The sequence below is a fragment of the Chelonoidis abingdonii genome, chromosome 3, assembly GCF_003597395.2.
Source record: "Chelonoidis abingdonii isolate Lonesome George chromosome 3, CheloAbing_2.0, whole genome shotgun sequence".
In the NCBI taxonomy this organism is placed as follows: domain Eukaryota; kingdom Metazoa; phylum Chordata; order Testudines; family Testudinidae; genus Chelonoidis; species Chelonoidis abingdonii.
In genome coordinates this window covers 154,159,643-154,187,064 of record NC_133771.1, presented here as the reverse complement: position 1 = coordinate 154,187,064, position 27,422 = coordinate 154,159,643, and the positions used below count along the sequence as shown (strand labels likewise).

Sequence of the window (27,422 nt, the reverse complement as noted above, 5' to 3'; positions counted from 1 at the left end):
GTAACAGCCTAAAATTGAGTGCAGTTACTGAGAAACTGGAAGTATCCCATCTCCTTTCAGAACAGATTAGTGAGGACAGTGATAGGTATGCTAGTTCTGTAACAAAACTTAGAATGGGTAACAACTTATATATTTGACAAACTGATTGTATATAGGGGAAGAACAGCATAAAGCAAGTGAAACACTTGTACCTTTACAAACCCCTAACCTTCTGCTGAATTGGGGCAGGGAGGAACAGGAAGGGCTATAAAGTGAAATCCACAAGCTTCAAGACCTTCCTAGTTTAAAATGGGCATCAGATGCTGTGCAGTTTGATATTAGTGAAGAGCCTCAGCCATTCATAGAAATGAAACATGAATCATTTATATGGTTTCACTGATAGCTGGAAAATTTAAAACATCCAGAGCCTTCTCACATTGGGTGCAAGTGGCATTGATCAGACATCCATTCTTCCACAAGTATAGAAAAAGCAGTGCTGGGCATGGTTAGAGGTCTCCCTCTTTAGAGCATTCCTCGCACATAATTACATCCCTTAGTGATTCTTCTTATAGCTATGCAACTCCCAAACCTCCCTCCATTTCCATGGAATTACTAGACCGTAAAGGAGATGAGATCCTGAGTGGCTTAATATGACCTGCTAGATAGCCTTTATCAGCCCCAAATTAAGCATAAGCACCCATTAATCAAGTCCCAATTCATCCATTAATATTGTATACTACTTTATCAGCAAGCAGAGGAGAACAGTGTGTGAACACCATGATACTCCCAGAAAAGGCTGCTTCAAGTATTGGCTGAGTAAGTGGGCATGCTGCACAAACAAAATTACTCCCACCAACCCTCTAGGGAATTCCTTCTTCCTGACTCAGTTCCCCTAAGAAACCTCATCTGTGGGCAAAACTGCTCTAGTGCTTTCCACTTGTATGAGGATATTTAAAGCTCTGTTGTATGGACAGTGGAACACACCCCAGCTTCATGCATGTAGCAGATTCCCTGGATATAGGATTCAGAGGTGTAGTTACAGATCATAAAAACATTCTTTTGCATCAACTAAAGTAGCACCAACTGATTTAAAATGTCTCATTAAAATGCTATAGATCAAGAGTCATTCATGGAAACCCTTAACTGTCACTGGTGCTTGGAACCATATGTAGTTGTCCCACACAGAGGTCACTCCCTGCTGAAAAGATGAATTTGTACTGCTGTTTCCACCACAGGACAAGTTGACAGTCAACTTCCTTCCACGTGTTGGCACTTTGTAGTTGAGCTTGGGTCGGAACCAGTCAATGCCACAGTCACGGTGGCCTTGGACCATGACAATGGTTCCCATGACAGGAACAGCCTGTAACTCACTGAAGACGTCTGCAAGGAAGAGTGAGTGGAAAAGCTTACGAACACAGGATGGTGTTTGCAGGCTCTCCTCAGCATTGCCTACAGAGATGCCCTCCAAGTTGATCTCATAGAGCTCCTTGGGGCTCATGGCATTTCCTCCAACTAGAATAAGGACCCGAGGGACCAATGTCAGGTTGAATATGGCTTCCAAGTGCCAGAACACTCCCTCCAGGTCCATTAGCAACTGCTGGCACTTTCTGCTGCTCCCTAGGTCTAGGGGATGTGGCAACTTCTTAACTGCATCTCCATCCTGCCAAGGAAAAAATTGGTACATTCTGAAATATTAGGCATGCTGTGGTCCATTTGACAGTGTTTAAGCACCTTGAACAACCACATCTGACACAGAAAGAACAGAGTTGTTAAAGTTTAAGACTGAAAAGAGGAATCATCCTGGTGTCTTGTTAATAACCAACTTGGTACAATTTCAATATTAGTGTTCCCTGGATTTAAGGTCAGTAGAAATAAAAGGTATCAGGATAGATGTAACAGAACTAGAAACTTGTGACCTTTCAGAGCTTGACTGAAATGTGACAGTGAGCCACGACAACATTCACCCCACTCTGTAGGGGTGTCTGGATTTTCCTTGGAGCACAGTAGAACATCAGCCTCTTAGGTCTGTAGTTAAGATAATTTGACCAATACTCCTGTGGGAATTCTGCACCAAAAAGAGTTAAAAGTTCTGCACACAGCGTTTCCAGATTCTACAAAATTCTGCATATTTTATTTGTCAAAACAATATCACATCAGTTTCAATTATTTTGTCTTTATTTCAAAATACCTGTCAGCAAGTATGTCTGTAACAATACAAACTAGAGATTCAGAAAATGTTTTGACAAATAGATTCCTTACTAGGCATATTACTACAGAACTGAGTAGTAAATGAATTACAATACAGAACTGTATTTTCTCCACCCCTCAGAAGCAGTGCAAAGGGTGGGGTGGGGAGGGAAGTAAATGCTGGGAAGGAGCTGGGGTAGGAAACTTGGAAGGTTGTTGGGTGTTAAAAGTATAGAACAGGTTTTTTGGGTGGGGTGGGGAGGGGACTGTTAGGGAGCTTCCCCCATGCAGACCCTGGCTGACCCCTACCCTCTCATATTCAGTTAGGCACATCTGCCCTTGTTGACATGTCCCTCCACTCCTACTCAAACACCCATTCCTCCCATCCCCCTGTAGCCCTGCACCCCCTGTTCCCACATATCTGGGCCCACACTCAGCCACCCCCATAGCAGTGCACTGCCTCCTGATGTGTCTGTGCCCCCACTAAGCCACCTCCATTCCTTCCTGTAGCCCTGCACCTCCACTCCCATTCAGCCCCTGCCCCAGTCTGTCCTCCCCCACTAGTCCTTATGAACCCTTGTCTACCCATCACAGCAGCCCCACACTGCCTGTCTCCTGACCTGGCCCTACAGGCACTGTGAAGAAGGCTCTCTTCCCTAACTGGGTGGGAGAAGCTGCTGTGTTTTATCACCACAACAGAACTGCAGCAACTTTTCAGCAGAAGCTTTCTTCTGTGCAAAAAATTAAAAATATGCATCACATATTAATTATGCATGCACACAGTAGCATGGAATTCCCCCAGGAGTAGAACCACCAGGGAAGTGAAGTAGTTTTATCCTTACCCAATATATTCTCTTTAGGATATTGTATCCCCAGGAATCACATTAAATATAATGCTGTGTTTAAGACAAAACCTATAATGCATGAAACCTGAAGTACAGGAGGATATCTTGACCGAAGCTACAAATCAAGACAGCTAATAGATTAGACACCCAATTCTTGGGAAAGGCTGACTTGCCTTTGGAGCCAGTGCCACCTCATTCAGTAAGAAAGAAGATGAGCCTCCTAGTCTTTAGTCAAAGTTTTCTTGCACACCAAAACACTCTCTGTATAGGTCTGAGAGAAAGACTGTCTACATATTGTATTGCTAACCTGATGAGTTGTTTTAAAATACATAATCTCTCTACCACATGCAAGTTTATCATTATAAAATATTTCAAATACACGGGGCATAACATCTCTGCAGACCTCCTCTGGCCCCTGTTGCTGAGGAGTCTGGTCTATGCTAGTTATGCAAAGTTGCACTCTCTCATCTCTTTGCTTCCAAGATACCACTCCAGCCAAGACTCTTTCTGCAACCAGTTTCTGCTGCTCCTGAACCAACCAGAAAGTTTACTACTATGATCTGTAGCTGCTCTCTCCTGAGCCAGGGCAGAGCATCCTACCTCTGGAGGGAGCAGCTGGAATTCCTACCTGGCCTTGCAGAACAGGCTGCTATTTACGGGACATGCTTCCAGCTCTCCTTGGCCCCAGGCAAAGTCACTATACTGCAGGGGATGGAAGCAGAGCTCTCAGCAGGCACCTGGAGAGTGCGGTTTGCTCCGCAGGCAGGGGAACGAAGCAGATTTCTTCGAGGGGGAGGAGACGGCCAGCAGCCAGCTCGGGATAAGAGGGTCTCACGCTGCACAGGGCGGAACGCACCAGGCAGCCGAGGGCAGCGCAGATGGGTCGCCAGCCACGGGGCTCTAGGGCTGCGCCAAGAGTGGCCCAAGCCGGCTCCCGCTAGCCGACGCTGGCCGGTCCGGGGAGGCCCAGACTCACCTGCGGCTGGCGGGGCAGCGCCCTCCTGCAGAAGTAGGCGAGCTGCTCGTAGGGCAGGGGCAGCTGGTGCCGCTGGTACAGCACGTGCTTGAGGAGCTCGCAGGCGAAGTGGCAGCAGCCCTGTTGGGTCACGGGGCCTGGGAACACCACCGAGACCGAGCGGCAGCCCGGGGCGCGGCCGGCCGGGCCCTGCGGGCAGTGAAACGCCGCCGCCGCGCTGCTGCTCCCGCTGCTCCCGCTCCCGCCGCCCTGTCCCGCGGCGAACTCCGGGGTCACCGCCGGGGCCTCCGCGGGCTCGGTCTGGAGCAGGTCAGCTGCGGGGAGAGGGGAGAAGTCACTCAGCGCCGGCACCCGGCTGGGGAGGGGAGCCCGCCACCCGCCTCACCTGCCCGCTCCCGGCGGCCTGACGCCGCCATTTTCTGCCTCGCGCTCGGCCGCCTCCGGCGTCCCGGCCCCGATTTGAACAGCCGCCGCCGCGCGGCATCATGGGAGTCTCACGCCCGCTGTGCTTCCGGTCCCTCCGGCCTGACCCCGCCGGAGCCATGTTTCTTTAGGGCACAGTGGTGCCCCGCCCCCTTGGGAAGGACGCGGGGCGGGGCTAGAGGCCCCGGTGTGCGTGCTCAGGGCCGGGGGTGGGGGTTGTCTCCGGCGCTTCCGCCCTCGCCTCCCCATCCCCCCTGTAGTGGGGCTGAGCCTCAGGCAGCGATTGAGTGGGGAGATCTAGTGCCAGGGATGGGGCCTGGTTATGGCGCACGGGGCATAGCACCCTGACACTACAGGGCCGGGGCTCCCCTCCCTGCTGCGCCACCCTGGCTTGTAGCCTGTCTGTCGCCTTGACAGCCCCGTTAGTTGTGCTCTATCGCGCCTGCCTTATTGAGCCACGCTCAGCCTCCATCGCCCATCTGCCTGCCCCTTCCCCAAGCCCTCCTGCCTTGTGCACGCACAGCCTCCCGCTCTGCTCCCTAAAGCCCTTGCGCCCTCTCCTGCGTCAGTGCGGTGTTGCCAGCCGCTGCAATTTCTTGCCAATTTTGAAAGGCCTCAATGACAAAAATACTGAATCACGTCTTTGGGTTACAGATTAATTTCTTGGGGCGAAATGGGCGCAATTTTATGCAGAATCCCACAGCTCAACAATCCCTGGCTCTTTGCTGCTACCTGGTGGCCTTTTAGGGTGACCAGATGTCCTGATTTTATAGGGACAGTCCCGTTTTTTAAATCTTTTTTTTCTTATATAGGCTCTTATTGTCCCCCACCCCCGTCCCAATTTTTCACATTTGCTGTCTGGTCACCCTATGGCCTTTAGATGAGCAGCCACTGAGGCACACAGGCACCTGGACCAAATTGACCTCTCTGGTTAGGAGAGGCCACGTGGCACTAGTGCCATTGGAAATAAAAAGAATTCTGCTGGATGGCTGCAGCAAAGCAGAGCTTCTTGTTGACGTTGGGATGTATCCAACTAGGTGAGGAGGAAGCCAATGAGGAAACAGGGGCAGCAAATGAACTTGGAAACAGGCCACATGAGTGAGAGGTGGCCTCTGTACAATGCTGTCAGTCTTTTTTGAAATAGGAAAAATTGGGGCTTTTTGAAGAGAACCCTTGTTTGGTGATATTTAGGCTACTTTTTGCATGTGATCAGTGAAAACTCAAGCTTTGGAGTGGGCATTCAGCTACAGAGTGGCATTCACCAGAGAACACCACTGCCTCTGCACAGTTCTGGTGTGTCATCTGTTGTGAATGACACTGCCACAAAAAATATGTGATATTTAACCAGCGTGATGATAACATTCCAGCCATAACTAATATATTACCAGTAACATCATTACCATAACTAATTATAACAATGGGATTTATACAAAAGGCAATGAAAGGGAGATCAAAAGGTTCTCAGCACATTGAGGAGACGTGACATTGCTGCTGACTACTTAGCTTGTGGCTTAACCACATAATCAGCCTTGCATATCTAGTCTGACCATCTTTTTATAGGAGTCTGTAGTCAGCCAAAAACACCCTGGGGAAAAGCAAGGGAGGGAATTAAATGTGTTCCATATAAACTGAGTCTTTCCTTGCATTTCTGTACACTACAGTATCTAGGCAGGTAGACTTATTCTGACACCTTTTAACTTGGCTACGACAACAAACTGAATTTGGCCACCATCGTGCCACAAGGTAAAGGCTGAGTTGTAGGGTCCTTCTGATGACCTCTCACCAAGAACAGGAAGGGATGTCAGCTGCAATATATTTTTTTTAAGACGCATATCAGTGGAACAGGGTCTGTCAATGGCCTCCTGGGTGTAGGCCAAGGACAATACTCTTTCCTCAGACTATTAATGATACCAAGTTGAGAGAAGTGGGGCTATATCTTCCATAACACCCCATTTCTCCTTCTTTAATTTCCAGGTCCAGCTGGTTTGCTATTGGCAACATTGTCTAGTGATTAGTGCAGGTGAGGGACTGAGACTCAGAGCTCCTGGATTCTACTCCCCACTCTACTACAAATTCACTGCATGACTGTGGCCAAGACACTTACTATTTTATTATTTATATTACAGTAGAACCCAAAGAACCTAATCAGGATCAGCAAAAACAACAAGGAGTCCTTGTGGCACCATAGAGACTAACAAATGTATTTGGGCATAAGCTTTTGTGGGCTAGAACCCACTTCATCAGATGCATGGAGTGGAAAATACAGGAGCAGGTATAAATACATGAAAAGATGGGAGTTGCCTTATCAAGTGTGAGGTTAGACTAACGTTAGACTGAGGCAACTCTCATCTTTTCATGTATTCATACCTGCTCCTGTATTTTCCATTCCATGCATTTGATGAAGTGGGATCTAGCCCACGAAAGCTTATGCCCCCAAAAATTTGTTAGTCGCTAAGGTGCCACAAAGACTCCTTGTTGTTTTTGCTGATACAGACTAACACAGCTACCACTTTGAAACCTGCAATCAGGAACAGGCTCCATTTTTTTAAGAACTATACAAACAGACCTGGTTTACTTTAGGAAAATTAGGACTCATAACCACCAGATGGGAGCACTGCTCTGAAGCTCTTATATGTTCTCAGCCTGCTGTGGTGGGTGATGCAATTTGTTACCGGTAGACGGTCAGTCCTGGAGGAGGCTGTGCCAGGAAGCACTGAGAGGGTGCGGCTACAGCTAGTTGTGTTTGAAAACAAAACATAACTTATTCATCATTGGCTGCAATTTTAAAAATCAAAATGAGGAAGAAAAAGGAGTCCCAATTGTGTATTTGAAATGCATGATGGGATCTGTAGTTCTGTGGCTTCTGCACGTTATTGTGTGTGTAATATGCTTAGTGTGGCGATGTAATGTACTGTATTTAGATTAACCTAATACCATGTCTTTTTATAGCACCTTTCATCAAAGAATTTCAAAGTGCTTTACAAACATTAATTAATGAAACCTCACTAGAGGCAAAGTGATTTGGCAAAACTATACAGTGGGGCAGCTGGGAAGAAGACCCAGGAGTTTCTCAATCAAAAATTCTTGCTTTAACTGCTAGAGCATATTGTTAAAATGTGTCACAGTATGCTTGATATATATTGTATAATTTTGTCTTTATAGATATTTAGGCACCACATTTCTAATCTGCCAGGGGTGCTTCCCCATTGGCTCAGCCCCCCCCTTTTCCCACTCCACTTGTTCCTCGCCCAGTTCTGCCCATTCCGCACCCCCCCCCTCCCCCAGTGCACTGCACCCTGTCTCCTCCTGACACCACAGAACAGCTGATCCATGGTAGGCACTGGGAGGGAGAGAGAGAGGTTCTGGTAGGGGGGTTGCCAGAGTGCTCAGGACCTACCTTTTTTTTTTTCGAACTTGGTGCCTAATAACATTGTTTTTATTTATCATCTGCCGTTAAACTTCTATCATGTGGGTTTGGAAGAAAGCAGCTTCTTGATATATAGTTTATTGGTTTGCTAATGTATTATATGGTTGAGGCTCCCACAGCTCTCTCCTACGTTATATAAGCCAGGGGATAATAGGGGTCTTATGTACATACAAGCACCATACACACAAGCAGGGTACACAAGATGTAAATCTGTAGATTTCAGAAATCGGATCTTATTAAGTTGATGCTCAAACTTTGCCCAACCATGAAGCTGCATCAGCAGCTTGCTGGGACTTGCTTGACATAGAATGATGTCAATCACTGCTATAATACAGAGGAGCAGCCCATGGAGGCAATAAGCCTCAGCATCAAATGTTCCATCTCATTCCCTTGGAAGTGTGTTAAGTTGTCTGGGAAGCATGCAGAGCACAGGTGATACCATTCTGCCTCCCTTGGTGCCCCAAATCCTCTCGTGGAGACGAGGCTCGTTCGTGAAAAAGCAAACACAAGAAATGGGCCTGGTCTGAAACAATCACAAAATGGTAAGACAGCGGGGAACCAACAAGCCTGCAGCCACTCAGTGAACTGGAAAACCACAACTCCCAGGAGCCTCTGCTCAGCCGAGCCATAAAGAAATGACGTTTTGGTCTTAGTGCATACTGGGAGCTGTAGTCCTTTCAAAGGGGATTCCGCAGAAGGCCCCTGTTTAGCGCGGTGAACCCTGGGAGCTGTAGTGTGTGCTGGGATTGCTGCGCCCGTGGGCCTTTGCGAGGAGGTCCCATGGGGAGAGAGGCGTGACTGGCGCGATGCATGCCGGGAAGTGCAGTTATTCGGACTGGGATTGCTGTGCGGCGCGGTGCGTGCTGGGGGTTGTAGTCATGGGCAGCTGCCCGGCCTCGGTTTCCCGTGGCGCCCCGCGGCTGTTTCTGACGCCAGAGGCTGGAGGGAGCTGGAAGGGCTGGAGCCGGGAGCGGGGCTGGGGGGCGGCGGCTGCCGGGGCAGGGAGGCTGGGGCGCGCCGGGCCGGGATGGACTCGCGGGTGTCGGAGCTGTTCGGGGGCTGCTGGCGGTGGGGCCTGCGCTGGGCCGCGGGGCAGCGGGCGCCGCGGCTCCATGGGAGAAAAAAAGCGAGGACCGGCGACAAGGCAACAACCCCTTTACCTCGCCGGAGGGAGCGCGCCGGGCGGCACCGCTGTGGGCGATGATGGCCCGGAGGTGCGCAGCCACCGGGGCTGTGGCATGACTGGCCCGGGGGGTGGCGGCAGCCCGGGGCTGGTGGGCCGAGATGGCCCCGGGGGGGTGCGGCAGGCCGGGCTGTTGGGCGATATAGGCCCGGGGGTGCGGCTTAGACGGCTGTTGGCGATGATGGCCCCGGGCGGGGCTGCAAAGCACGGGTGCTGTTGGCGATGATGGCCCGGGGGTGCGGCAGCAACGGGCTGTTGGCGCTGGAGGTTGCGAGGGAAGCGCTGGGCTGTGTGGTAACTTAGTTCGTTGATAGCATTTGCCTCTGTAATGGGCAGTGCTGGGAGCTTTCAATTATTATGACAGGATTCCGATGCTGGGTGGTTAGTGGGCTAGACTAGAGTGATCCTGACTGTGCATTGGTGGTGTGTTGTGTATAGCAGGGGCCGTCATAGGCAGTGAGTGCTTGCCATCTCTGGATATATGGAGTTGTGGGTGTTTGATCTGTGTGTGCTTGTCTTGGTCTATATCCTGGAGTCACAGAAATGGCCTTATCTCCAATTCCAGCTGCCGGCTGGACTGATAACGTTTTGGATAGAGGTGGGATGGAATCTGCTTCATACAGCTCTGGTAGTAGGTGTCTGATATGTTTGAAGACGTTCAGCCCTTCTCACCCCGCTGGCAGAGAATTCCAGTGCCTGCTCTGCCTGATGCTAATAGCTGCCAAGCTATTGAGAGCGAACTGATATGGTTCTTGGTTTACTTCGAGTTTCCAGTAGAAACTGGCACGGTGATGGCCGCATCTGGAAGATTGTATTCCAGTTTTGGCGCACACTACAAAATAACTGAACAATTTGGAGAGCAGGTCAGCGGAGGGCAACAAAATGATTAGAAGACTGAGCACATGCTTATGAAGAGAGACTGAAGAACTAGCTTATTTAGCCTGCAGAGAGAAAGACTAGGGGGATTTGATAGCAACCTTCAACTACTTGAGGGTGCTCTCAAGAGGAGGGACCTAGGCGTTCTCAGTGGTCAGAACAAGGAGCAATGGTTTGAAGTTGCAGTTGCGGAAGTCGAGGCTGGATATTAGAAAAAACTTTCTGACTAGGAGAGTGGTGAAGTATTGGAATGGGTTACCTAGGGAGGTGGTAGAATCTCCATCTTTAGAGATATTTAAGGTCCGGCTAGACCGCGCCCTGGCTGGGATTATTTAGGGAAAGTGGCCCTGCCTTTAGCAGGGGGTTGGACTAGATGACCTCATGAGGTCCCTTCCAACCTTTTGATTCTATGATTCTAAGTAGGGAAAACTGAATAAGGCTCTAGTAGTTTTTCACTTTCTTGAAGCTCTGAGTTGTGACCAAGTCACTGAAGCTGGCTGCCTGGCTCAGTTATACCCAGTTCACATTTGGTAGGGCCTTTGCAACTGTAAAGGCTAGGAAAACTTTAATTGACAAGTTAGATTCTGGGTAAGTTGATGGCTTCGCTCCCTGTCAGGCTACGCTTCCAAAAGTCACAGGCAAGTGAAATTTTCAGGCCTCAGTGATATAAGGCAGTGACAAGATACTATATGTGCTGGATGCAGGAGAGCTGAGGCTTGGGAATGTTATGGAGGAGGGCTTTTCATTAGGTAAGAGAAAATGATGATCAGCTGGGGATCCTAGCAGAGGCATTCCTGCCCCTCTTTTTTGTGTGACCCTAGTCTCTTGCTGTCTCTTCCCTAGCCTCTACCCTTGTAGGTGTGAAAAACATAATAGGTTTTCATGATTATTAACTAGGTTGGAAGCAGTTCCTGAGGGTGGATCCTGCTGGATCAATTGAGGAGATTGTGTTGGTGTGTATCTGCTGTTAAGGCACTAGAATATTAGGCTATGTTTACACTGTGCAGCTTTTAGCAACAGGGCTGTGTTGCCACAGCAGTGTCGCTAGAAGTCGCACAGTATAGTCGCTGTCTGTCGGCTCTCCTGCCTACAAAAACCTTCCACCCCCAACGAGCGATGTTAGCTTTGCCCACCGGACAGTGCTCCAGCCGACAAAGTGCTGTTCACACCGGTGCTTGTCATCAGCAGGGCTGGCTCTACAATTTTCGCCGCCCCAAGCAGCGCACCGAATTGCCGCCGCGGGTGGTGGGCAGGGCCGGCTCCAGGCACCAGCATTCCAAGCTGGTACTTGGGGCAGCATTCTACAAGGGGCAGCAGTCTCTGTTGTTTTGCCCCCAAGCAGCATGCCGAGTTGCCGCCTCAGGCGGTGGTGGCAGTCCATGCGCCCCTAGGGCGGCAGGCACATTTCTGTGGCAATTCAGCAGCAGCTTCTGTGTTTAGCTGTCCAGGGCGGCTTCAGCTAAATATAGAAGCTGCCACCGAATTGCCGCCGCCGCGGAAACGTGCCTGCCGCCCTAAGGGTGCACAGACTGCCACCGCCGCCTGCGGCGGCAATCCAGTGCACTGCTTCGGGGTGTGAAAACTATAGAGCCGGCCCTGGTGGCAGGGACAGTCCGTGCACCCTTAGGGCGGCAGGTGCGTTTCCGCGGCGGCGGCAATTCAGCGGCAGCTTCTATGTTTAGCTGAAGCCGCCCCAGACAGCTGAACATAGAAGCTGCTGCTGAATTGCCGCGGAAACGCGCCTGCCGCCCTAAGGGCGCGCGGACTGCCCCCGCCGCCCGAGGCGGCAATTCGGCGTGCTGCTTGGGGGCAAAACAACAGGGACTGCCACCCCTTGTAGAATGCTGCCCCAAGCACCAGCTTGGAATGCTGGTACCTGGAGCTGGCCCTGGTCATCAGCAAAACTTTTGTCTTTCCAAGGGGGGTTAACACCTCTGAAAAACAAAACTTTTGTCCTTCTGTTGCCAGCGTAGACATAGCCTTAGTGTAGCTTGGTTGGTTATTGAGGCCACATTAAATCCTTTTCCCAACCCTGGCCACATCCTGAGTGTGTTGTTTAGCACATTTTGCCTTCCCTGCCTTTCACACTGATTGATTAATACAAGCAGTTTGGCCTCTTGGGGAGGGAGACACCTGGACAATCCCTTCTTAGAGCTCTGATGTGGCAGCACTCCTCCCTTGTGCCGCCAGTCCCATGGAGGTACTTGAACTCCATTGGTTTAATGAGCTGGCATTGGTGGGGCACAGTCTAGTTGCCTGGCATGCCATTTGGGTGCACTTTGCACACAGGCCAGAATGCTCAGTTCCCTTCCATTGCTGAGATCTGATCTGCCATGTTCTATGGAAACATGTTCTCAGCAGGCCCAGTGACACCCCAGCCCCTCTTGGGCTGCTAATTTGAGTTAGCAAATATTTGCTGAGTTTGGGAGGGTCCAGACCAAACCCTGGATAAAGTGAGAGGTGGTTCCTAAGCAGGTGGTGCCACGTCTGATGGGGTTTGCCTGCTGCATTGTGAAAACAAGTCTGGTAAGTGGCCATCTTAGTTGTTGGAGCTCAGACGATTCCCACTGGCGTGGGGCTGCTGGACACCATTGCCTGAGGAGCATGAGGATTGCCATGGACCACTGATGGTCTGGCACTGTGTTTCATCACAGGATATTTACACCATCCTCAGAAACATCAGGGTGCCAAGTCCTAAGTGAGAGGTGGGGGACAGATATTTTTGTCCAAGGGTAGGATGCCTTGCTTTGGGGGATGAGGAACAGAGATGCTAGAACAGGCTAATCCCTACTGAGTCCAAAATAGTCCATCCTCAGAGACAGGATTGTTCCCTGTAGTGACCTGGCTGTTGTGCCTTTCAGCTGCAGAAGTGACAGTCCTCTAAGGCTTCAGTATCACTTCCGTCCTGTCCCCAGACACCCTGCCTGCACCACTGTCCAACAAGTCTAGACTCATTACTGTCCTTGCACCTCTTGCACTAGACTAGAGCCTCACTTGCTGTGAGACAGGCACAAAACCCTTGTTCAGAGGACAATGCAGATACTGATGCAGTATCCAGAGCTGAAAGGCTGATAGGTGGGAGGGGTTGGCAGAAGGGAACCCCTTACCAGTGCCCCTATCTTGCTAAGCAGCTCCAACTTTAAGAGCAGAACTGCTAATTCCAGGGCCTTGCTTCTTTGGCCCTTTGCCACTATAAACCATTTATTGTGATTAGGGCTGAGTTAGAATGCAGGGAGGGGGCTTTACCTTCCCTTGATGGGCAGACCCATGTGCTGGGAGAGGGAGCTGTATGTTTCCGGAGAAGCGAATTGGCTGGACAGTTGTAGTTCAGGAAGAGCTGAAATCCAAGCAGGTCGGTTTTCACACTGCTGTCACTCTGGTTTATTGCTCTTTCCACTGGAATCCCTGGCTTTCTGCAGGACCCAGTCCTGTCTCTGTAACCTTTAGACTGAGATCAGTGGACGATCCAGTTTAGTCTGAAGCTGTCCTCCTGGGGAAACCCTTCTGTGCCCAGGGAAGTTCCTGGTTATATTTTTCGGGAGCTGTCAAAGCAGTGAGTGGTTTGTTTTACCACAAGTTGATCAATAGCACTTGCTTCCTCGAGTCTGTGAGGAGCATCTCTCCCTGGGGGGCAGCCATGCATGCTTATGGGGAGAAGTCAGGGAGAGGAACACTTAGAAGTGGGTGCAGTCACTGTCAAAAAAGGTGAGACAGTCTTTGACAGGCCAGCTCAGTGCTGGAGCGGTTCTCAGGTTCACTTCTACTGAATGCAGGTTTTAGAGCACTATAATGCTGGTAGGGTTGGAGGACCCTTGATGGCTTAGGAGTAAAGAGCCTTTTACTCATTGTCACCAGTTCCAGTATAGATCAGGGGAGCATGAGCTGGGTGGTTTGGAACTGGGGAGAGGGTCATGGAACCTTTTGCCCCAGGTCACCAGACCTAAGACAGGCCCAGCTTGCTAGCAAGTAATAAAACTGTTCCCATCAGACTTTTAATGGTCTCTGTTCAAAATACAGTGGGGTGGGGTGTCCCAGACTAGTGGCTCTCAACGAGGAGTACGCATACTCCTGGGGGTACATCAGCTCGTCTAGATATTGGTCTAGTTTTACAACTGGCTACATAAAGCACCAGCAAAGTCAGTACAAAGTAAAATTTCATACAGGCAATGACTTGTTTATGCTGTTCTTTGTGGAGATATACCTGCCTCATAGAACTGGAAGGGACATCAAGTCCAGCCCCCTGCCTTCACTAGCAGGAGCAAGTACTGATTTTGCCCTGGATCCCTAAGTGGCCCCCTCAAGGATTGAACTCACGACCCTGGGTTTAGCAGGCCAATGCTCAAACCACTGAGCCATTTCTCCCAATGTATACATTGAAATGTGAGTGCTATAGTTATATTCCAATTGATTTTATTTTATAATGCTATGGTAACAATGAGAAAGTAAGCAACTTTTCAGTACTAGTGTGCTGGGACACTTGTGTGTTTTGATGTCTGATTCTGTAAGGAAGTAGTTTTTAAGTGAGGTGGAGTACGCAAGACAAATCAGCCTCCTGAAAGGGGTACAGTAGTTTGGAAAGGTTAAGAGCCACTGTCTCAGACCACTTCTTAGGAGGACACGCTATCACTAGTAACCTCAGCAGAGGCACCAGGGGTTGACTGGGCCATGGAGAATGAGCCCTCCTCACACCCCTACATGGGGTGACTCCAGGACAGGACTGGGTGATGAATGAAGAGGCTTGTGCATTCCACTGCCTGAGCTGTGCCTGTTGTAGACAAAAAGATCTTTAGGACTTTTAACTGGGCACTTCCTTTTGCTGGCACTAAAAAGATTGTCCATCCTCAGTACGACCCCTTAATTTTGGCCTCCGAGCATTCATACTAGAATGTTCCAGCTGCTTTGTAGAGCAAACAGCAGCAACATGCATGTAGTAGGTTCCAGTATGGCATGGGAAGGAGGCCTGCAGCTCTGGCAGGGAGGCTGTGACTTAGCATATATGTTGAAAGGATATATGGTTTCTTTCTCCTTGCGAAGCTGGCAGCAACAGCTGATTACCCATGTGTCATTCCAGACTACCCGGAATGGAATGGTGTGTGGGCTCCGTGGTGTTAGGGAAGCCATGTGGGGTGGGCAAGGGCATCTGGGAAAAGTGCCTGGAGTTGTGAGATGGCTGCTAACCCATGTCTCATTTGGTTCTTTAACCAGGCAGAAGATGGGAACATAGAATACAAGGTGAGTCCTTAGGGGATTGCAGAGGGGAATTCTCTTCCCGGCGGGTTACCCTGTAATGAATTGAGCAAAGGGGTTGTATGGGGGACATGCCCAGGGGGATACTCAAAAGGGAACCATCCCAGCCTTGCCCGTGGGGGTGGGGCTGAGGCTGAGGCTGAGGTAGGGCACTATCCATCTCACTTTGGGTTCTCTGAACCCTGTGGGAGAAACTGGATGCTAGAGAATATACAGTGCAAAATCCCTTGTGACTGTACTCTGGAGGGGCCTCCCAGCCCCCTCAGGTGTTGTCCCATGTGCTGACCAGTGTAGAGCTCACTCAACACCCTGTGGGGCCCGTCCCTTCATCCACCTCACTCTTTCCTTAAGGACCCAGAGCTATAGGTGCCATTTATGTCCTTTCCAGTTGTATTTTGGGGCAGTTCTGCTGTTCTCAGTCAGGCCAGAGCACAAATAGTTTGGGCCCCATTGGCCCCATGGCACTGGCTCCCTAATCCAGTGCTTCCCTCATACCAGCCACTTCTCAGGTGTCATCTGCAAGATACAGGAATGTTCTGCTACAGAAGTTCTTGTCTCTCTTGTAACCCTCTCTCTCCCATCCCACTGGCTCCTCTGCAGGTGCTAACTCGGAGCGTGTTTCCCAGAGGTGGGTCTGCTGGGGGGGCCATTGCTCCATGGCAGAGGGTTAGGGAGTCACTGCCCCAGGGAGATGTGATTCTCTCTGCCCCCAGGCAGCAATTGTAACCGCTCCCTCCCTCGAGCAGCTGAAGCTGGTGAACCCTTCACAGTATCGCTTTGAGCACCTGGTGACACAGATGAAGTGGCGGCTGCAGGAAGGCCGGGGTGAGGCTGTCTACCAGATCGGCGTGGAGGACAATGGGCTACTGGTGGGCCTGTCAGAAGAAGAGATGCGTGCCTCCCTCAAGACATTGCGCCGGATGGCTGAAAAGTATGTTTCTCAGGATCTCTAATCCCTGCTGGGTCAGAGAAACCCAGCTCTACCCCATTCTCCCTGCAACCCCCGCAAAGGGTCCTGGTGGCTCTTTCTTCTTCCTCCCCTGAAAGACCTGCAGATCAAAGGCTCTTGGCTAGGAGACAAGTTCCCAGGACCTCTTCCAGCTCACACTCAGAGAGGCCCCAGGCCAGGGAAACCAGCCTTGCTGAGACTTTGGGGTTTCGCTGCTAGAGGGTCCCTGGTCTGAGGCTTCTGCCCTGCTGCTCTCAGAGCCTCCAGCCTGCCCTGCAGTTTGTCCTGTTCCTAGGTCCCCTATAATGCTCCAACCAGGTGATGCCCTGGATAAGGGGCCAGTCATGTACTAGCTCACCCCAGACTGTTCCCTCTTGCCCCCTTGCAGGGTTGGAGCTGACATTACCATCCTGCGGGAGCGCGAGGTAGATTATGACAGCGATGTTCCTAGGAAGATAACAGAGGTTCTTGTCCGGAAGGTCCCTGATAACCAGCAGGTAGGGAGCCTTTGGCTGGGTTGTTCTCCTTGACCAGGGAGCCCTGTGGTACTGGAGACTCCCAGACTCGGTTCAAGAGGTTTCCCTTTGGGATGAGATGGGAATCCCTCCCCTGGAACCATTTCACGTTAGAACAGTTCACAGGGCACACTTTAAAGAGCTACCAAAAGGGGGCTGAGAGACAGAGCTGTTTATCTTCAGGGTACCAGCTGCAACCCACCCCAGACAAGGGAGATTGGCTGGCTCCGGGGGGGCGGGGGGGGGTCAGAGAATGGGATATAAAGCTTTTCACCTCTACAGCACCAATTCTAATCCATCCCAATGTGGAGACTGGGGAGTGATATGGCATCTGTATTGCAGTAAGTGTGTAGATAACATTTTTGTGATGTCATAGGCCTGGCATTGGACATCATATTTGCCATGGTGGAGTCACGAACCGATGTCTACGATATCATGGGAGGGGCAGAATCTAAAAAGAAGTGCTGGATAGTGATCCCAGCTCATTCTGGAGGGAACATGTGGGGCATGTCTGCTGACATGGGGTGAGCACATGTCACCCATGCCTGTGGGGTGGTGTCCCTGCACCAGGAACAGGTTGCCCCATGGTTTCTCTGCTCTGTCTCTTTTCCTTTAGTTCCTAGACCTGCGAGTGGCTGTGCTTGGGAATGTGGATTCAGGGAAGTCGACGCTGCTGGGTGTCCTGACCCAGGGTGAGCTGGATAATGGGCGGGGCAGAGCCCGCCTCAATCTCTTCCGGCACCTCCATGAGATCCAGTCAGGGAGAACATCCAGCATCAGCTTTGAGATCCTTGGCTTCAATAGCAAAGGAGAGGTATGGAGCGTGAGTGCTATTGCAGCAGTGCGGAGAGAGTGACAGACCCAACTCCCTATGGGAAGTGGGAGGAACATGACTGCCCTCCTCGCTCTGTGCTGCCTGTCACTGCAGTGGGCAGAGCAGGACTGACTCAACAGCAATAAAGGAGTTCTGTGCCCCATACTGCTGCAGCAGAGAGCCTAGGAGTGATCAAGTTGTAATTAGAGGTGGTAGGAGAAGGTGCTGCTTGTCCAGTTGGAGCGGGTATCTGTTCTGGTGTCCTGCTTCTTGCCTCCAGATTAGTGGTGTACAGGTTTGACGTTACACTATAGCCACAATAGCCTGCATAGTCAGGCCTAGTCCCTTTCTAAGTGCAGAGTCTCGAGCTCTCTGGCACGTGTTTCTGTTCAGATGGAGCTGGTATGGTTGGGGTTGTCTCTTCTCCTCTCTGCCTCCTCCTTTGCATACCCCATACCTCAGTCTCTGCTTCCTTTTCTCCCCTAGGTGGTGAACTACAGTGACTCACGGACGGCAGAAGAGATCTGTGAGAGCTCCTCCAAGATGATCACTTTCATTGATCTGGCTGGCCACCACAAGTATTTGAAAACCACCATATTCGGCCTCACCAGCTACTGCCCAGACTTTGCCATGCTGGTGGTGAGCGCCAACACTGGCATCGGTAAGTGCACCATGACTGGGTCTGGGGGAATGCACGGAGGGTCTGGCAGGATGCTCTAGGGGCACCTGAAGAGTGGTAGATGCTGGCTAATGGGGTGACTATCATTTTTTTCCAACTACACTGATTCCAATTCCTCCTGACTCCCTGTAGCCCAGTGATTCCAATGCAGCTGTGGGTGCTGCAGATGAGCTGGGAACTTGGCTGCCTCATACACCATTGGTACCTGAGCTCTGACTTTATTACTGAGGGTGGTGTCCAGGACAGGAAAGTTTTGGGTAGCATTTGAGGGCATTTTGAGCATTCAGGGAAAAATGGCCATGATATATTAGTGGTGTATATTGGAACCCAAAGCCTCTAAAGGAAGTAAACAAGAAGCTTCCCCTGTCCTTTTGAAAAGCCACTTTTCCTACTAATCAGTTAGCTTCTGGAGAGAAATTCCTGGGTTCTAATGGAGCAGAAGCAGGTGCCTGGGCCCAGAAAAGCCCTGATCTATCTTTCTGGAATGATGGTTAAAAAGCTGTGCCCCCTTGCTGTTGCCTGAGATGCTGAGCAGGTGGGGTGGCAGAGTTCCATCCTCATCTGTATGATGGGCCCATGGGGAACTTGTTGGGCTGGGAGATGCTGGCATCCTCTGAGTAGGTGGCTTTGGTGCCCGTGCTCCTTTTAGCTGAGCTCTCCCTTGTCTCTTGTAGCAGGTACCACACGGGAGCACCTGGGCCTGGCCATGGCCCTCAAGGTTCCCTTTTTCATTGTCATCAGCAAAGTGGACTTGTGTTCCAAAGCCACCGTGGAACGGACAGTGAAGCAGCTGGAGCGGATCCTGAAGCAGCCGGGCTGCAACAAGCTGCCCCTGCTAGTGAACTCGGACGATGATGCCGTCACAGCAGCGCAGCAGTTTGCACAGTCTCCCAAGTAAGGAACCTTCATCTCTTCTGCAAGGAGCAGGGAGAGCCAGCTGAGTTTAGTCTGTTGGGATTTTACCAGCACCGCTCACACAGGGGAGGAGACCACATCTCTCGGAGGCATTAGCTGGCTCCCCAGATTTCACTCCTTCAGCTCCTCTCATGCATGGCCCCCTCTCCCAGGCCTTTTCTGGGCACCAGGAGCAAGTGCCAGTGGCTGAAAGGGGGGTGAATGGGTTCCTTGCTTACCCTAGAGAGACAGCTCTAGTGAGGAAGCCTGGATTAACTGGGTGCAGATGGCCTAGAGGCTTTCATAGTGCTCTCTGACAGAGCTGTGGTTGGAGCCCAGCTGGTCTCCTAAGGGTTGAATCTTTCACTGGAGCTCTGGAGAGGTTTTCATAGTGCCATCTCTGCTAGGTTCTATCTAGCTCATGTATTCTCCTTGAAGTACTTTCCCCAAGATGGGCTCTGCAGCTACGTTGTGGCCCCCAGCTCATTCCTTTCTCTGTGTGTTTGGCAGCATCACGCCGATCTTCACTCTATCCAGTGTTTCTGGAGAGAACCTGGATCTCTTAAAAGTTTTCCTCAACATCCTTCCTCCTTTGACCAACAGCAAAGAGCAGGAGGAGCTGATGCAGCAACTTACAGAGTTCCAGGTACATACCGGCACTGGACTGAGGTTCTTATACTGCATCCATTACCATGACATCTGAGCACCTACCTGAGGGCAAGCTGCACTGCGGTCCGTTGTATCTGGGGCAGTGGTCCTCAACTTATTTATCATTGTGGGCCGAATATGCGGCCCACAAAGTGTTACCTGGGCTGCAGTGCCCCCACCTAAACCCCCCCACAAACCCCTATACTCAGGGCCCTCTGCCCAGAGACCCCTCCACAGTGTGGGGCAAGGAGCGGAGAGCCGGATGTGGGACAGAGGGAAAGGACCCCGGACCCCTGCCGTGCGGGGCTGGGAGGCAACTGGCTGCCTGGAGCCCACGGCCTTTAGCACACAGCTGATCTGGGCTGCAGCTGTGTACGAATTGGCCATATGCGACCTGCTGGCTGAGAACTGTTGATCTGGGGTGAGAGGAGGTAATGTGCTGGGCCACTGGAGTAATGAGGAGGATGGAGAGTTGGAATATAGAGGGGCCCAGCACCACTTCTGTGTGCTGTTTCTGAAAGGGCCTGTCAGGTATCTGAGTGCCCAGCTTAGTGCAAGCCAAGAGATGTGCTGGGCACATCTCTGAATAATGAGCTCTCGGGTGTCTGCTTCACTCTGGGACTCTTCAAAATGAGAAAGAGTGGGAGCAGGGCAAGGTCTGCTATAGGCCCCCGTGCCCTGAGCAGAGAAGGCTCCACTGCAGCCTATGGTGGGTGGATGGTGGCTCATTCTAGTTCTGAAGTGCTGCTCTCTCAGTTGCACAGTGAGTCTAAAGAGCTTACTCTTGTTGCCCTGCTGCAGGTGGATGAAATCTATACTGTGCCTGAAGTGGGGACTGTTGTGGGAGGAACTCTGTCCAGGTGAGCGCTGTTATGCCTAGTGACTTGGATAGGCACAGAGGGATTAGGGTTTGGAGGAGAGAACGTGGGCTGAGCATTGCCAGATCTCTGAGGATTTAATTCATCCTGTACAGGCAGGGTAGTGAAGTGAAAGCTGCCTATAAGTTGGGAGGGGGGTGAACGTGGAGGCTGAATTTACCCTTCCCCTGGGTAGGTTGGGGAGCAGGGTAGGGGGAATCTCAGCCTAGGATGTCTCCAGAGCAGGGCTTTACTGTGTTGGTGGGAACCCAGGGCAGCTGCTTTGCTCTCTGACAGAGCTGTGGTTGGAGCCCAGCTGGTCTCCTAAGGGTTGAATCTTTCACTGGACTTTCAGAAGTCCTTCATCAAGAAGCAGGTGGGTAGTTTGGAAGGAGGGACAGCAAATCATCAGTCCTAAGTGTGCTCAGGGCAATGCTTTAGCAGGTGGTCAGTATTCCAGGGCTAGTCAAGTGCACCCAGTCTCTCAGGGATCCCAGACAGCACCAGCACCAGACCTGCATCAGGTCACCTCTGTGCTGCCTCTACTGGAACAGGCAGAATGGAAGAGCAGGTGGAGACCAGCTGAGTTGCCTGTGTCTAAGAAGTCAGACCCCTTGGGATCTCAGAGGGCTGCATTAGCTGATAGTCCTGGGAATCCTAACTCCCTTCTGCTGAGCATCTGAGTTAGTTGGTCAGACACTGGGGAGGGAATGTCCAGGCAGACTCGTTTCCAGTGAGATTCAGAGAGGCTATGCAGGTTAATCTCATTTGGTGTCTTTCCCTGTGTCTCTGGTTAAACTCTGTCCTGCTCTTGTGCCCCTGGCAGTGGGATCTGCAGGGAGGGGGAGAGCCTTGTGGTCGGTCCTACTGACGATGGCAAGTTCCTCCAGCTGAAGGTGTGCAGCATCCAGCGGAACCGCTCCGCGTGCCGTGTGCTCCGGGCAGGACAAGCTGCCACATTAGCCCTTGGGCCCTTCGACCGCTCCCTTCTGCGCAAGGTGAGTCTTGCTCCCATCTCCAGGGAGCTGCAGCTGGACTGCTCATATCAACAGCATTGACTGATAAGCCACTGAGAGCCTGAGCAGGCAAGGAGGCTATCTGAGATTCCTACTCAAGGGGAGGGAGTTTAGAAGCAAGGAACAAGGCACATCCCCAATAGAAACCCCGCCCCACTCCTGTCCTACTGCCAGATTTTGGTTCAAATGGTGGGATAGTTGGCCTCCAGGCTTGAGATGGATGCATGGAGCTTTAAGTAGGGTTCAGAGGATGGGATGGGTGAGACTGGTGGGGGAAAGGTCATGGGATTCAGAGGCAGCAAGGGGACTGTTCCCGATGGTCTGGGTTTTGAGCTTGAAGCTATTGTGCAGGGCATGGTAATGGTGAGCCCAGAGATGAACCCCACCATCTGCTCAGTATTTGAAGCCGAGATTGTGCTGCTCTTCCATGCCACGACTTTCCGAAAGGGGTTCCAGGTGACTGTGCACGTGGGGAATGTGCGGCAGACGGCCATCGTAGAGAAGATCCATGGAAAGGTGAGACTTTTTCACCTGCAGGGGTTTTCTGGCAGCGTATCAGACCCCATCCTGCTCTGGCTTGTTAGGTTTCCTTGGCTTCATTAGGACACCTCCCCTCCCCTCCCCTCTCTTAGGAAGTCTCACTTCGCTCCTTCCTGCTAATGCCATGGCGCTTCTATCGGGTCCTGCCTTTCCTCTCTTTCCAGGAAACTGCCTGTTCCTTTAGCCTACTAGTGTCAGTGGGGATCTTCAGCAAGGCAGGACAGAGGAGTAACCCCTCTGGTCTCCAGACCTCTTTGCTGGAAGTCAGAGTTCCTTTGCAGTAGTGTCCTGACTGTAGTTGGAGGGCCTCAAGTTGTGGCACCTTAAACGATGGGTTCTGAGAGAGACTGAGGAGCTCTTGTCAGCATTCTTCCTCCCTTCTCTGCCTTGTACTTCCGAGTGCCCCTGGATATGGAGGCAAAGGGCAGGGTGGGCATGCTCTTGATTGTTGCGGACTGCCCTCTCCTCTCCCTCAGGACAAACTGCGGACAGGGGAGAAGGCTGTTGTTCGTTTCCGGTTCATCAAACATCCTGAATACTTAAAGATTGGCGCCAAGCTGCTGTTCCGTGAAGGAGTCACCAAAGGTATCGGACACGTCACCGACCTCCAAGCTATCACCACTGAAGAGAACAGCCTGGATGAGAGCCTGGGGCCCGGGCGTTTGACCTTCTGACTCTCACTAGGTCTGAGAGAGCTCCAGACTCCAGCAATGGAGGAAGAGAGAGCTGGGGGGAGTTGTCCTGCCCTTCACATGACTGGAACTGCTGCTGTCCGGTTTTAGCATGGGTTTCTCCTCTCCACACTGTGAGGATGGAGCCCAGGAGATCCCCCTTTGTTCAGTACCCCTCACGGGGCAAGTTAAGCATGTTGTCTCTGCATCGTCTGCTGCTTTCATTATCCTGCCCTCCACCACAATAGACCAGAGGCAGGCTTAGTCTGGGCAGGCGAGTCCTGGCTTTGTTTACAGTACTTTGGTGAGAAGTTCGTGGCTGATACGGTGCAAAGCTCCTGAGGTGCTGAGCAGCAATGAAGGGATACTGCCACCTCTGTTTCAGGATCAGTCCCATTGCAGCTTTCTGAGCATTGGGCCTGACCCATACTGTGTGTGCCCCTGTCTCCCAGTCTTAGGCTTTTCCCTCCAGGGCAGAGACCTTTGGGATGGCATAGGAGGCCCAGCTACCCAGAGTGCAGAGACTTGGTTAAACTCAGGTTCACAAACAATAAGAACCCGAGAAAAGTTCAGGACACTTTTAGCCCTTTTAATCTTGGTTGATTTTAATCCCTCGTGTGCCCCCTTCTGTGTTCAGTGGCTCCTGCTTGGCTGTCCCAGCTCTTCTGCCAAACCAGCACAAACAGGGATCTCCTCACGGACTAGCCCCTGCCAGATGGTGACTTGAGCCCCATGCCCATCCCAGTGCTTATGTCTTGTGGGTGGCTGGGGCTTCCCCTTCACATCCCAGTCCAATCAGCCTCCTCAAGAACCTGCATGAAGCCAGGGTCTCTGCCTCTAGCCCTCTGCTCGCTGAAGCAGCTGAGCATCCCGCTGGCCCAAGCAGGAGGCCATTTTGGGGAACAGAGCTGGGCCCACACCTGGGCTTGTATCTGCTTCAGCTAAACTCCCCTGTGGGAGGTCTCCATTGAGTTAATGGCAGGGCTTTGTGATGGATTTCCCTGTTGAAATCAGTTTGTGCTGCAGCCCAGCTTGCTCCTCAGGGACCTGCCTTAACTCTTGAGGAGAGGCAGAGGGGGCTGCCGTACTGGCCCAGAAGTCCGTTTACTGTTGGATGCAATCTAACAAAGCTATCACAAGGATTTTTTTTGTTGCTCTCATTCTACTTAAGCGAAACGTCCTTTCTTGTCTCTGCCACTGAAGTTTCAGTGCCTAGGAGGGCTGGTGGGAGCCAGCACAGCCAGAGGCTCGGTAGGTGTGTGAAGACATGGAACACTTGCTGTCATGTTTCCCCAGCTGTGCCCTTCAGGTACAAGGGCTGACTACTGGCCTGTGCAGCTGCTGCTGAGGGTTAGCCCTGTTCAGCTGGGAACAAGGGGGCCGGGGAGGGTTATGTAGTCGAGACTGCATAACTGTCATTAGGCTTTTGATTTCACTGGTGACTATTGAACAGAGCTGGTCATGCACTGCTGCCTGAGCCACGGTGTGGTGTCTGGACAGGGAGGGGGCTCTGCTCCACGTGTTGCCAATAATGCTCAAGCTGTGCTGCCTCCTGCTCAGGGTCTTATGCTGGGGCTACTGGTGACATGGTGATATCCTCACAGCAGCTCTCCTTGCCACAGGCCAGGCACTTGCTGTAGTGAGGAGCCTTGTGGGGGTGAGGATTCCTGCCTGCAAGCTGTTAAAGTTCACCAAGCTGATCTGCGGGGAGCAGAGGAGAATTGTTCCTCCCCTGTGAAGGGTTATGAGGAAGCTCTGTTGGTTTCTCCTACCATGTTCTGTGCTGGAATCCTAGCTTAGACTGGGATCTGTAGGGCAAGCCTGTCATACAATTGCTGTTAATAGCAGCTATGAGCAGGTACTGCCTCTTCCCTGGGAGAGGTAATGCATTCACTCTGCTGGCAGTACCCTGCACTGAGGGAGGCTCAGTCTGTCTTTTCTCCCTTTCAGTCACCTTGCCAACAACTGCTTTGCTGGCTCAGATGGTCTGAATAGGGGACCCTTCCCCTTCCAGCCCTGGCACTTAGCACTGGGTTCTATTACAGTGGGTGCCCCTCATATGCTCCTGCAGGAAGAACAGAGTCCCAGTGAGCACTCCCCTCTTGTGTTTGTTGTGTAAATACAAATAGTTGTGCCCGGGAGGGGTGAGTGTCTTCTGCTGTTTGCAGTGACCTTGGGGTAACCTTCAGCATTGCCCCATACTCAAGTGCTTGCTGTTCCTTCCCTGGAAGAGCTGATGGGCTGAGCATCTTATCCCATCTCCCCCTGCCCCCTTCTGTGGTGTGACTGTTCAGTGCCATGCTTTTCATGCTCCCTGTTCTCATCTTAGATTTTCTAATGCAGGGGGATAGTTTCCATTTCCTTGGCATCTATATATAATGTACAGAATAAAGATGTTTTATTGAGAAGGAACCTTGGCTGAGTTGTGAAAGGGGGATGGTTGAGCAGAGCCCTCCCCAGCGACTGCCCTTGCAGTTACTACCCTCTGGTAAACGATCTGCTGGGGTCTATAAGGACTGCATGGATCACTGGTTACAAGTGTACACAGCCTGCTTAGCTGAGCTGCACAGAAATGTGAGGCTAAGGTAGCTGACAGCCATGTCACCCTGGACACAGCTCTTATTGCAGTAGGTGGAGCTAGCTGTGTCTGACATGTCTCAGAAGCCACAAATTCCTGCTATCCTGGAGTCTGATTAAAGGGTGACACCATGTGACCTTCACTGGTGCTTTGACACAGCTCATGTTAATTTAAAAGCAGTATGTAACTGCAGGGGGGAGGGGAGCTGAGTGTGTTCCACTGCAGCCTGAGCCAGAGGCTTGGCAGACTGTGATCTTTAATTTGGATGGCTAATATAAATTTTTAAGCTTTTATTTTTATTGATCTAAATTTTTACATGGGAGGGCTATTTTATGACAGTAGGTGTTGAGATTCAAAAAGCTAAAGCTTTGTAAACTGTCAGTGTGTCAAAATATGCAGAGTAACTAGCTGTAGTTTGAATTAAGTTCTCAAGCAGCATTTTTCTTACTTTGCCTATTAATGGAAATATTTTCTCAGCAGTCTGGATGCATACAGTGACATGGATGTTTGACATTTACTGCTTCAAAAATCAAATCCTTCCATGCCCATATAGAGGAGACTAACAAAACTGGAAATGCTCTAGTGTTTCTCCTTAAAGGGATTGAAGTGCAGGAGAATGGGTGATGAGCTGGACCTGTCTCCTCCCTTCCTTATCCTGACCAACACCTCAGGATCCCAGCTGGATGCATCTTCTCTTCCTCAGCCTGTTTTCTATCTTATGGCCTTGGCCACTACCTGAGTCAATTTCATTTCTTGATTGCTCTGCAGGAACCAGCTGTTGTGACAGTAGAGTGATGCAATCCCACCAAACAGGTTGTAATGTCTATTCAGGGGAGGGTGAAAACCCATAATCTCTTTCTAAAGTGGAGGCCTAACATTAGGGGGAAGGTCATTTTAATTCTGTCCCTCCCAAATGACTAAGGGCAGCACTATGAAGTAGAAGAATTCCTTTCTTATGCTGCTGTACATCCCTTCCTCCACCCCCTCAAAAAAGCTACAGGAGTGAGGAGGACTGGATGCTATTAGAACTGCACTAGCACCAAGGAGTGTCCCACAGCAGGACAAAGAAGCAGGCTCTGGCTGAGGCAGAGCTAGCAACTGATGCAAGAACTTGCTGCTGCAGTTGAGCTGATGGGGGAAGGGAAGGGAAATGAAATAATCATGCAAATACGGCTCTGGCAAGCTCTGCTATCTACATGCTGCAGTAGAATCCTGAGGCTGTCCCTTTGCCGGCTCGCTCAGGAGAATCCCACAGTTGATGAAACTGCCTGCAAGGCTAGAGTTTCTGAACCACACCCCAAGCTGCTTTTCCCACACAGTACTAAGTTCAAGAAATCATCTGCTAGGTTATTTCCCTATTCTCTGTGCTAGCAGTGCAGGCTAATGGCTCCTCAGTCACTGAATGCAGTACAGTTCAGGCTTGTTCTCTACGCCATTCTAGAGCTGTCTGCTCTGCTGCAAGGGTAGTTAAGTGCCAAGCCAGCCCTTTCCATCCCCCAAGATGAGCTATCACACCCCAGCCTGCCAGCAGAAGTCCCACAGATTGTTGTAGTCTCCTTGGTGCAGCAGGAGAGAACTGGGCCAGTAACAAGGGGGTGTAGAGCACCTTGTTTTCATGCTTGGGGTAGAGGACATGCCTTTAGAACCAATATAAATGGTGATGTGGCATCTTGGAGGGACTCCATTAGCCCAGTCTCCTCTTCCCCTGCAAGTAGTGGGTTTGATTTTGGAAGAACTTGATTTTCAAGTCTCTTTGCCCTCCCCACAAAGGACTCTGGTTCTGGACTTCAGCTACACCCACAGCATTACTGGGGTAAGGGGACACTGGCATAGGGCCTCCCAGAGCTGTGTGGCCTTGCTGTTTAGGCCATCTCACAGGAAACACACGTCTCTTCTGAGTAAGGGTTATAGCAGTCTGCCTTATGTGGACCAAAGCCCAGCTCTGAGCTGATGCTACTGTAATGGCTTGCAGGCTGCAGGTGCTATTTGACCCACCTCAGCTGTAGTGCTCTGCCATAATCTACAACAGCAGTGCACTCTACCATGCCTTGGCCTCCCTGCCTTGAGAGAAAGGCCTGCACAGTATGTTGGCATGCCCTGGCTTTGAAAACCCTCCCT

General features: G+C 51.2%; 2 protein-coding genes across 6 annotated transcripts; one reads left to right on the top strand and one right to left on the bottom strand.

The window, feature by feature from the left end:
- Positions 1-343: 343 nt before the first annotated feature.
- Positions 344-4,468, bottom strand: MAD2L1BP (MAD2L1 binding protein). The gene is made up of 3 exons (XM_075064248.1): positions 4,373-4,468; positions 3,988-4,301; positions 344-1,639 (listed from the first exon to the last, which is right to left on the bottom strand). The coding sequence occupies exons 1-3, from the start codon at positions 4,401-4,403 to the stop codon at positions 1,103-1,105; spliced, it is 882 nt and encodes a 293-aa protein (XP_074920349.1). The 5' UTR covers positions 4,404-4,468; the 3' UTR covers positions 344-1,102.
- Positions 4,469-10,401: 5,933 nt separating this feature from the next.
- GTPBP2 (GTP binding protein 2) lies at positions 10,402-26,474 on the top strand. Of its 5 annotated transcripts, XM_032770455.2 has the most exons (13): positions 10,402-10,645; positions 15,102-15,128; positions 15,744-15,771; positions 15,890-16,074; positions 16,481-16,589; positions 17,224-17,421; positions 17,908-18,082; positions 18,775-18,994; positions 19,505-19,640; positions 20,444-20,502; positions 21,326-21,497; positions 21,867-22,031; positions 22,532-25,134. In XM_032770455.2, exons 4-13 carry the CDS (start codon positions 15,941-15,943, stop codon positions 22,727-22,729), a joined length of 1,566 nt encoding a protein of 521 aa, XP_032626346.1. In that variant the 5' UTR covers positions 10,402-10,645; positions 15,102-15,128; positions 15,744-15,771; positions 15,890-15,940; the 3' UTR covers positions 22,730-25,134. The 5 variants fall into 5 exon arrangements, with proteins under 5 accessions (XP_032626346.1, XP_032626345.1, XP_032626343.1 ...); XM_032770454.2 differs by lacking the exon at positions 15,744-15,771; XM_032770452.2 differs by lacking the exons at positions 10,402-10,645; positions 15,744-15,771 and adding an exon at positions 11,858-12,422.
- Positions 26,475-27,422: the final 948 nt, after the last annotated feature.